The 9,971-nt window shown below is 60.7% G+C and overlaps 1 protein-coding gene across 5 annotated transcripts; it reads left to right on the top strand.

Annotated features, from left to right (window-relative positions):
- Window positions 1-40: 40 nt before the first annotated feature.
- Window positions 41-9,828, top strand: ELMO3 (engulfment and cell motility 3). 5 transcript variants are annotated; one of them, XM_074839730.1, is made up of 20 exons: window positions 41-314; window positions 385-425; window positions 575-647; window positions 724-774; window positions 1,256-1,425; window positions 2,269-2,368; window positions 2,473-2,624; window positions 3,413-3,491; window positions 4,143-4,193; window positions 4,536-4,658; window positions 4,825-4,956; window positions 5,209-5,313; window positions 6,377-6,485; window positions 6,699-6,835; window positions 6,929-7,092; window positions 7,226-7,338; window positions 7,578-7,682; window positions 8,007-8,089; window positions 8,355-8,435; window positions 8,636-9,828. In XM_074839730.1, exons 1-20 carry the CDS (start codon window positions 237-239, stop codon window positions 8,846-8,848), a joined length of 2,160 nt encoding a protein of 719 aa, XP_074695831.1. In that variant the 5' UTR covers window positions 41-236; the 3' UTR covers window positions 8,849-9,828. The 5 variants fall into 5 exon arrangements, with proteins under 5 accessions (XP_074695831.1, XP_074695832.1, XP_074695833.1 ...); XM_074839731.1 differs by having other exon boundaries at window positions 8,355-8,428; window positions 8,636-8,831; XM_074839732.1 differs by lacking the exons at window positions 724-774; window positions 1,256-1,425.
- The last annotated feature ends 143 nt before the right edge of the window (window positions 9,829-9,971 follow it).

Here is a 9,971-nt window from a genome sequence, read left to right as displayed (position 1 = left end):
CCTTTACCGGCGGGAGGCCCCGGAGGTGGGTCCCGCCGAACCCGCGTCAGCTCAGGTGAGGGGGCCGGGCCTGCTCGGGGCTGGGTCCGGCACCGCCATCGAGACCGGCGGCGGTGGGGCCTCGGGGCCGGCAGCGGGGGCCCCTCCGGGAGGAGGCGGCGGCGGCGGCGACCCGGAACTGCGGCGCGGCGGGGCGGGGAGCCGTGCCGAGGGGTGACGGTGCGGCCGCGGGAGCCATGCCGCCGCCCAAGGACGTGGTGAAGATCGCCATCCAGATGGTGGGAGCCATCCCGCAGCTCATCGAGCTCCAGCAGGTACCGCCCGGGCCCCCCCAGGCCCCCCGCACCCCTGACCCCCAGCTCATGGCCGACCTCTCTCTTGCAGACCAAGCCCCTCGCCTCGGTGCTCAAGGACGTCTGCGACGCGTGAGTACCGGCACCCGCGGCTCCCCTCTTCCTCACAGCAAAGGCCAAAACTTCCCACCGGCTCGTGACAGCCGCAACTGGGCTGCCGCTGGCCCGGTGGCGACCGGCGGTAGCCACACGGTGCTGTGACCAGCCACCCGTCCCCACAGGTGGAGCCTGCCCAACGCCGAGCACTACGCCCTGCAGTACGTGGATGGACGGCAGACCTACATCACCGAGTCGGTGAGACACCCCCTGAGCTCTCCCCGGCCCCACCGGTGTGGCACTCACGGGCTCACCGCTTCCTTTCTCCTTACAGAATCGCGGGGAGATTAAGAACGGGAGCATTTTACGGCTGACCACCTCCCCGGTACATCCCTCTGTCCCCCCGTCTCCTTCTCTGCCGCGTGCTCTGGTGGGATGTCGCCCTGCAATGGGGCAGTGGGGTGCTCCGAGCCCTCTGCCGCTGCCTCGCTTGGTGACTTCTGGCTCATGATGGCTCCTCTCGGTGCCTCAGACCCAGCAGAAGTAACGCAGGGAGGAAACCTGTCTCGAGCTTCATTCTCCCTCGACAGAGCTTGGGGGAGTTTGAAGAGAAACTGAATCATCTTGAGATGCTTTGGACGTGTGGGCCAACTCATCAAGCATTCTTAGCGTCGCGCCAGCTTGACCTCCTTCCTCACCTCTTCCTGGTCTCTGCTCTGGTGGCTCTATCTCGGTCCAGCTCCTCACTGGGGCCGCTCTAGCCTGAGCCTCCTTCCAAAACTTGTGCTTAAGCTCTTCCAACCTTCTCCAAGCTTGCCGCTGTCTTTTGATGAGCACCTTTGGCTAGATTCTTTCCTTCCTGGTAGGACCAAGAAGCGGAGCGATTGTACAGCGGGATCCAGAGCAACAACTCGGATGTGAAGACTGACTCTCTGAAGAAGCTAGCAAACCTCTCCCAAGATGTAACCTTTGCTCAGGAGTTCATCAACAGGAATGGCTTGAAACAAATCTTCTATATTGTGGAAGAAGGGAACGAGTGAGTATCAGGAAAGGACTTTTCTTGCAGTTCTTGACTTTTCTTCTCCCTTGCTAATGCTGCGTGAGCTCTAAGGTGGGCATTGGAGTGGACTCTCTTCGTGGTCCTGGCTTGCTGATCCCTCTGCCTGCAGGGCAGTGCTGGCAGCAGGGCACTTGGCTCTGCAGGCTCCTTACCTCCAGGTACATGTGTCCCTGCACGTCGGCAGCCGGGGGAAGGTCCCCACGGGTCTGTGGTCCTGACCTCTCGTGAATGTGCCCAGACTTGAACCTCCTGGGTCATCTGCAGTCTCATGGGTTTTGCTACCAGGAAACCTCCTGTGATGATCCCACCCTCCACTGCTGCTCATTTTGCCACCCTGAATAGTCCCTCTGCCCCGAGGTTTTAGCTGTGAGAGAGCTACAGGCAGCTCGAGAAAACCCTGGATGCCAGATACTAGTGCTTACTTGACTCTTCCAGGATGTGATGGCACATCTCCTTCGAGCTCCTTACCTCACAGAGGGTGTGGAGCCTAACACCAGGCAGCACAGTGTGTGTTTCTTGGAAGCAGGGGGAGGGATTTGGGGTGGCTTGCCTTTCCCAAGGCCTTGACTGCAGTGATCTTTGTACCGTGGTAACGCAGCTTTCTAGAAACTGTGGAACTTCCCCTGCCTTGACTTCCTGGGATGACTAAGCGAGAGTCTGATTTCTTACCAGTCTCTTTCCTTTCTTCTCCTGCTCGCTGCTCCTCGAGCTGTTTCTAATGTACCCCCCAACATGCAGCTGTGCTCCCCTCTTATTGTGGTGACTGATGGTGGGGTATCTGGAGACATCCTCACTGCGTTTGCTTGTCTGTCCCTCCAGTACAGGGGAGATGCTAGCTCACACCCTGAAGGCCTTCATGGAGCTGATGGAGCATGATTTTGTTTCCTGGGAGACTCTTAGTGCAGCCTTCATCAAGAAGGTAAGCGCCTTCTGCAGGCTCCGCAGCCTGTACCCTTGGAATTCCTTGTTGGCCTTGTCACCGAGGCTCAGCCTGCCATTGACAGGTGGTTTTGTGTCTCATAGATAGTGAGTTACGTCAATATGAACATGGTGGATGCATCTGTCCAGCAGCTCTCCTTGTCCATCTTGGAGAACATGGTGCCTACCAGTTGCCTGCTCTTTGAACTAGTTAAAAAAGAAGTGACGCTGGATCGTCTTCTCACCCACCTGCAGGTGTAAGTGGAGAGGCCAGAGCACTGTTTGCCCCATCCCAAAGCCAGTGGGGATGAGACAGTGGAGGGGATTTCTCCGGGTCTTGGTGATTATCCCTGGCACAGTGTTGTATTGTCCCTTCCTAAACAACTTGTGAGTGGGCAATGAGTCCTGTCCCGCTGCTGGGGGAGGGATGGACCGTCCTGAAAACCATCCTGTTTCCAGGTCAGATTCCTTCATGGCTTCATTCGTGGCCTGCTTTGCTCAGATATCCTGGTTCTTTAGCCAGCTGGCATTTTTTCTGGCGTTGGCTCTTCCTTCCCTTTCCCCAGTGTATTTAGGAGCAGTAGTAGGTTCCCTGCAACTTGGGAGGGGTGATGCTGTACTGACCAAAGTTTGTTAAATCCCTCAGCTAAGGTGGGTTCTCTGTTCCCTCATCTGCATCTCTTCAGTTTGAAGGTTTTTCTTTCTAGAAAATAGAGAGGCTCATGCCCAGGGCTCCTGCCAGAGGGGAGTCTTCTGCTCATCCTGGGTTTTCCTGCAGCTCCAAAATGCTACACCCATGGGTGTGTGCAGAGCAGTATTTGATCCTTCTGTGGGTGCTCTGCAGTCACAGCTCCCTGCGAGGAGACCACCTCACTCCTAGCCCTGTTGTCGGCAGCTGCTTACTCATGGCTCTGGCCTCTCTGGGTCCCCCAGCTCTGTGCAGTGGGGTCCAGCAGTGAAGTGGGGAGAGGACTCTGCCTTGGGGAGGGCAAGACTACCCTCAGAGCTGGTGACTCTCCTCATCCTCCTCATCCTCCTCCTGCAGGACAAATGCCCAACTGCAGCTGAAGGCCATGGCCCTGCTGATTGCGCTGCTGCTGGCTGCGACCGACATTGAGCGGCGGGTAAGGGGCTGCTCTCTGCCCGTGGGCAGTAGCCAGGACCAGGTGATGGCAGGGTGGTGGGTGCTGCACATCCAGGCACCACCATGCCCCTGTCATGGGGGTGCTCTGCTGAGAGACCTCAGCTGGCTCACACCCCTTGGAGTAATTTGGGGGGGATGCAAGATCTCAAATGACAGAAGTATCATGGCTGGTGGTGGCACAGTGACCATGATGGCCCAGACCCAGTGCCTGGCACATCTGGGCCATCACAGCTGGGCCCCGCTGTGAGGTGGGGTCTTGGGCAGCTGGGTCCTCCGCTGTAGTGTTTGTGTTCTCTGGGATGGTGGGACTGAGAGAGGTGCCCGGAGAGGTTTCAATTCAGTGTCCTCTCTCTGCCTCTTCTCCTTGACTGACACAACCTGTCCTGGCAGCCTGGTGAGGCAGGGTCTGTTTGAGCTCCCCTGGGGTGGGCTAGGGCAGTGGAAGCTGGGGGCAGATCTCCTGCTCACCGGTGTCACTCCTGAGACTGCTGGTTCCTTTCTGTTCCCACCCTGCCTGTGGCCCCACGCCAAGCTTAGTGGGGATGTGAGGGCTGCAAAGGGAACACGGGTTTTTTTAGGAGAGAGTGGTGTGTGGAGCTGGAGAATGTCTCATAGCCTCTTCACTTCCTAGGACATGATGGACTACCTGAGGGAGAAGAACATCAGGCAGTTTATCCACAAGGTGAGGAGCTGGGGTTGTGCTTCGTCCTCCGCCCTTTCCTCCCCAGCCTCTGTCTCCTCAGCCCCAGCCTTTGGTGACCGTGCCTGGCTGGGTTGCCTGTGTGCCCCACACCCCTTCCTTGATGCTTCCTATGGGTGCTGCCACCCACGTGCCCAGGGTTGCACCCCTGGTTGCCCTGTGGTTCGGTGCACCCAGCTTTTGCTCAACCCTGAGGGGAGCTGCCCACTTCCTAACACCCCGTTGAGCAACAGGACCTGCCGGGCTTTGGCTGTTGGGCCCTGGGCTTGGAGGAACTGGGAGCAGCAGCCTGGGGGAAACCTTCTCACTCGCGGTCTCCTGTAGAACATCATCCACAGCTCGGAGCCACTGGGGGACGAGATGGCTCATTACCTGTACGTGCTGCAGTCTGTCAGCCTCAACCTGTGCGAGCGCCGCATGAGGACCTCCATGGATCCCTACTCACAGGTCTGCGAGCAGTCTGGCCCTGGGCTCTTCCACCAGTGGAAGTAGAGGCGGGTGAAGGTTCACCTTTGGGTGAACCCAGCACATCTGATTTCATTCCTGGTTTGTCCTGGGAGAACCTGCTTGTGGGGCACTCACCAGCACCCCCTCGTCTCCGCTCTCCCTCCAGGAACAGCGGGAGCTCCTCCAGTCGCTGCGTCAAACAGCCTTTGAGTCGGAGAGCGAGGCACCCGCCAGCAACTTCAGCACCGAGCGCCGGCGATCCCTGTGCGCCAAGGAGTTCCGCAAGCTGGGCTTCACGGTGCGTCCCCCACGTGTCCCCTCCCCAGCCTCACGCTGGATCCGCCACCCGGCCTCGGCAGCACCTCCTGATGGCTCCCCTAAGCCTGGTGTCCCTGTCGATGCCACCATGCAGTACCTGCCTTCCGCTCCCTCGGTACTCCTAAGTGCTGCGGAGCTGCTGCGGCTCGAAAGACGAACCCCATGACTGCGTCTCTGCTGCTCGGAGAAGAAAGCAGCAGTTGCTAAACTGCATCCTTTTGTGTCCTCCCAGAACAACAGTAACCCAGCAGAGGACCTCCGCCGTGCCCCGCCAGGACTCCTCGCCCTCGACAACATGGTGTATTTCTCCAGGCACACCCCCAACGCCTATAGCAGGGTGCGTGCTCTCTGCTGGAGAGCAACCTGGTGGAGAGGTGCTGGTGGATTTCCCCCTTTCTCCCCCCCTTTCTCCCCCCCTTTCTCCCCCCCTTTCTCCCCCCCTTTCTCCCCCCCTTCCTCCCCCCTTCCTCCCCCCCTTTCTCCCCCCCTTTCTCCCCCCCTTCCTCCCCCCTTCCTCCCCCCTTCCTCCCCCCTTCCTCCCCCCCTTCCTCCCCCCCTTCCTCCCCCCCTTCCTCCCCCCCTTCCTCCCCCCCTTCCTCCCCCCCTTCCCCCCCTTTCTCCCCCCCTTCCCCCCCTTTCTCCCCCCTTTCCCCCCCTTCCCCTGCCCCCCTTCCCCCCTTTCTCCCCCTTTCTCCCCCTTCCCCCCCCTTTCCCCCCTTTCCCCCCTACCTTCCCCCCCCTTCCTCCCCCTTCCCCCCTACCTTCCTCCCCCTTTCCCCCCCTTTCCCCCCCTTCCCCCCCTTCCCCCCCCTTTCCCCCCCTTCCCCCCCCTTTCCCCCCCTTTCCCCCCCTTTTCCCCCCTTTCCCCCCCCTTTCCCCCTTCCCCCCCTTTCTCCCCCCCCTTTCTCCCCCCCCTTTTTCCCCCCCTTTCCCCCCCACCTGTCCTTGGCCAAAGCCAGGCGAGGATGTCCCTGTTGGGCAGGTGTCCTACTGTTGCCCTGTTTCAGATGAAGCCAAGTCGTCCCTGTGGGTAGGAGCAGCTGTTTGAAGGCTGGTGGCACTGAAGAGTCCCCATAATTTTTAGTGTTTTGCCCACAGCTGGGTTTCCAGGCCTTGTTCGTGTCTGAGCAGACCAGGGCAATTTGGGCAAAACCAGCAGAGCGTGAGCCACGCTTCAACCTGCTGTGTCTGGGATCAGCTCCTGCACGGCGGCGGGGGAAGGAGGAGGCTGGGGCTGGACTTCGGGGCGAGATAACTACTTCTGTTAGGGGTGGCTTCACCTGGGGGGGACAGTTCAACTAGGAATTTCAGGAGGAGCATGGGATGCCTGAGCCCCGCCACTGGGGCAGCTTCCTGAGTCCATGGCCCATGTAACACAAAGCAACGGCCCTCTCCTCCAGTTTGTCCTCGAGAACAGCAGCCGGGAAGACAAACACGAATGCCCCTTTGCTCGGAGCAGCATCCAGCTCACCCTGATCCTCTGTGAGATCCTGCACGTTGGAGAGCCGTGTATGTGTGTGCCCCAGCTTGCCCACCTCCCTGCCCTGCTGCCGGCCGGCTGGCAGGAGCAGGAACAAGCTGCCAGGGCAGGAGACTGTGCATCTGGTGTGGCCGACAGCAGGGGAAGGGGAAGGAGGGCTGGGAAATGTCCTGGTTCTTCTGGGCACTGAAATCCCCTGGAAAAACTGGGGAGTCTGGCATCATCTGTCCTTTTCATCACAGGCTCGGAGACGGCTCAGGCCTTTTACCCTATGTTCTTCGGGCAGGACCATTTCTTTGAAGAGCTCTTCTGCATCTGCATCCAGCTGGTGAACAAGACCTGGAAGGAAATGCGTGCTACCCAGGAGGACTTTGACAAGGTGCGGGGGGATGCTGGGGCCTTGGGCTGTGCACAAATTCAGAGGCTCTGGGGAGCGTTACCAGACTGGGGGTGGTGTCCTGGGCCCCCGCAGGTGCTGCAGGTGGTGCGGGAGCAGATCACCAGGACCCTGTCCCTCAAGCCCACCTCCCTGGAGTTATTCAAGACCAGAGTGAACGCGCTGAACTACAGCGAGATCCTGAAGCTGCGGCAAACCGAGCGGCTGCACCAGGAGGAGACGCTGGCTGTGCCTGTGCTGTGAGTGGGCTGCGGGCAGGGAGCCGGAGCTGCGGTGTGGGACTGGGGTGTGGGGGAGACGCCGTGGGGCTGGGGAGGTCAGCGGGCACCCGTTGAAGTGGCCGTGCTCCCCTTCTGCTGGCTTCTGTCCTAGGGAGTTGCGTGAGAGGCTGAAGCCGGAGCTCCTGGAGCTGATCCGACAGCAGCGCCTGCTGCACCTCTGCAAGGGCACCCTCTTCCGCAAGATCAGCAGCCGCCGCAGGCAGGGTGGGTGCCAGCCCTCTGCTCCTGCGGGTCCTGGGAGGGGGGTAAAGGCTTGTCCCCACGTCCCCTGACGCTGGGAAAATCACAATTAATCTGTGGGGAGTACCGTGCCCGGCTCCCTGGACGGCTGGTGTGGGCTCGCCTATGGGGTGGGACGAGTGGGGTGTGCTCCGTCCACTCGGGGAGGGGGGGGACCTCAGCGGCAGGGGGCTGAGCATTTCCGAACGGCCCTTCTGCTGCAGACAAGCTCTGGTACTGCCGCCTGTCACCCAACCACAAAGTGCTGCACTATGGGGACGTGGAGGAGGGGGTGCACTCTCCCCCCATCGAGAGCCTGCCAGAGAAAAGTAGGTGATGGAGAGAAAGAGGGGGTGGGAAGGAGGGAGGGGAGCCCTCTGCCCACCCCAGCTCTGACGTGCTGGGCGTGCCTTAAGGTGGGAGTTGCCCCTCTGCCTGGCTGCCTGGCCCAATGCCCACTGGTACCATGGGTCTGGGAGCTGTGGGAGTTCAGGCTGGGGCAGGCTGGCTCTCCAAAGGACGCTGCAGAGTGGCTTGAGCCCCCCTCCCTGAGTTGCTGGTGGCTGTGAGCCCCCACACTTGGGCTCTGCGCACTGGAGACCTGGGGGAGAGGAGAGGAGAGTGGGTGCTCACGGATCCTCCGCTTGCCCCAGTTCCTGTGGTGGACATGAAGATGCTGCTCATGGGGAAGGAGTGTCCACACATGAAGGAGAAGAGCTCTGGGAAGCAGAACAAGGTCAGCACCTCCCACCCCGCCTTGCACAGGGGGCCCTGCACCCTCCCCTCTCCAGCTGCTGCTGATTTTTGGTGGTGGGTGGACGGTGACAGGTTGGGTGGTTTCACAGACCGTGGCAGGTTTTTCACGTGGCTTGAGGTTGGAGACCTCTTGAGTCTTCTGGGGCGCAGAGGAGGAGGCTGGGAGGCAGCTCCTGCTCTGAACCCCACTGGGGCTGGAGAGAATCCAGCTGAGAAGCTGGCTACCCACTGTGCTGTCCCCACAGGACGTCCTGGAGCTGGCCTTCTCCATCGTGTATGACGTGGAGGAATACTGCCTCAACTTCATTGCCCCCACCCGGTACGAGGTGAGGTCCAAGGGCCCCCTGGGGAGGCACACTGCGGCCAGACGTCCTTGCCAGGGGACAGCAGGCGGGGAAGGGAGTCATGTGTGCCCCCCAGCCCACCTTCCTGGGCTTCCCTGGGGTGGGACCCACGGACAGGGAAGAGGTGGGCTCTCCAGCTGCCCAGGGCTGGTGCCAGAGATGCCCGTGCTCTGCTTCCCTAGTTCTGCCTCTGGACGGATGGACTGAACGTGCTCCTGGGCAAGGAGATGACGAGCGAGCGAACACAGACGGACCTTGATGTCCTGCTGTCCATGGAGCTCAAGCTGCGGCTCCTGGACCTGGAGAACATCAGCATCCCTGACACCCCCCCTCCTGTCCCAAAGCCCCCCAGCAACTTAAACTTCTGCTACGACTTCAGCCACACAGAGCAGTGAGTTCCTCCCTGTGCCCCATTGCCCCCTCTACACCCCCCAAAATCAACCCCAGGCTCTGTCCTCCCATCTCCTGCCCAAAGGGGCGAGCTCAGATGCTGGCTGGGGGCTGGGGTGTGTGCTGCCTGCACCTTGCCCATCCCAGGGCAAACCTCCCACCCTTCCCTGCCTGTGTCCTGCCCTCCTGCAAGAGCTACTGAGCCTCAGACTCCTATTCGAGGAGGGGTGACCCAGCTGCTTTGCTCCCCTGCCACTGGCAGGTGAGACAAAATACTTTCCAGACAGCCGAGCCCCTCTGTGGTGGCACTGACCCCCCCCTCCACAGTCAGGCTTTGGGCACAGAGGGCGACCATATGGGCAGGAATAAAGGTAAAGGCAGCCCTGGACAGCTGGAGTGGGGGCAGCGCTACAACGGTACGAATCCGCATGGCCTGGTTCTTCTCGTCAGTGTAGGGGATCCTTTCTGACCAAGAAGGGGGTTAGAAGAAGGATAAAACACCCTTTCTGCTCAGTTTGACGAGCAGACAGCATCTCCAGAGCATGGTGTGCCTGCCCAGCCAGGCCTGTGCCGCACTGAAACGTTTTTCTGTGCTCCCACTCCTGGAAGGGGGCTGTTTAGGGTACAAGCCCCCTCTCCCAGTGCCATTCCAGCTGGGCGGGGGCTCGCTGCTGCTGTGCCTGGTGTGAGGAGGAGACCCTGGTCTGCCCTTGCTGCCCAGCACTGCGGCGCTCGTGCCAATCCTGGTGCCTTCCCCCGCCCCGGGCGGGTACTTGCACACTTCAGCCATCATGCTGCTGCACTACTGCACCACGACAAGCTACCTCCTTCCTGGCCCCCACGGCTCCCACCCTGGCACCCTGCACCTTCTTGTGCCTACAGCTTCTCCCAGGGGTGTTGTGGTAACAACTGCAGCCGCAGGTCGCTGGGGCTCCGACCGTGCCTCTGCCTCCCGTCTGTTGGGCCAATAAACGCTCGTGGAGAACTCGGGGCTGTGTCCTTTCCAAAGGTTTGGGGGTCAGGCTGACTGCGGGGCAAAAAGAGGCCAAAGCGGGCAGGACTGGGACTGTGCTGCAGTGCTGGAGGAGGGTGGAGAAGCCTGGAGGATGGGTGGCAGGAAGGTTTTGT

Source organism: Strix aluco, chromosome 14 (assembly GCF_031877795.1).
Source record: "Strix aluco isolate bStrAlu1 chromosome 14, bStrAlu1.hap1, whole genome shotgun sequence".
Classification (NCBI taxonomy): Eukaryota; Metazoa; Chordata; class Aves; order Strigiformes; family Strigidae; genus Strix; species Strix aluco.
Note: the sequence above shows the minus strand (reverse complement) of the source record. Positions and strands in the feature narration are given on the sequence as shown.

Bases quoted from the DNA above. Each gene is read 5' to 3' on its own strand.
- ELMO3 (XM_074839730.1), top strand. From the start codon at position 237: ATGCCGCCGCCCAAGGACGTGGTGAAGATCGCCATCCAGATGGTGGGA. The intron at 5,314-6,376 runs GTGCGTGCTCTC...CCTCTCCTCCAG, and splicing joins CCCCCAACGCCTATAGCAGG to TTTGTCCTCGAGAACAGCAG. The intron at 6,836-6,928 runs GTGCGGGGGGAT...GGGCCCCCGCAG, and splicing joins CCCAGGAGGACTTTGACAAG to GTGCTGCAGGTGGTGCGGGA.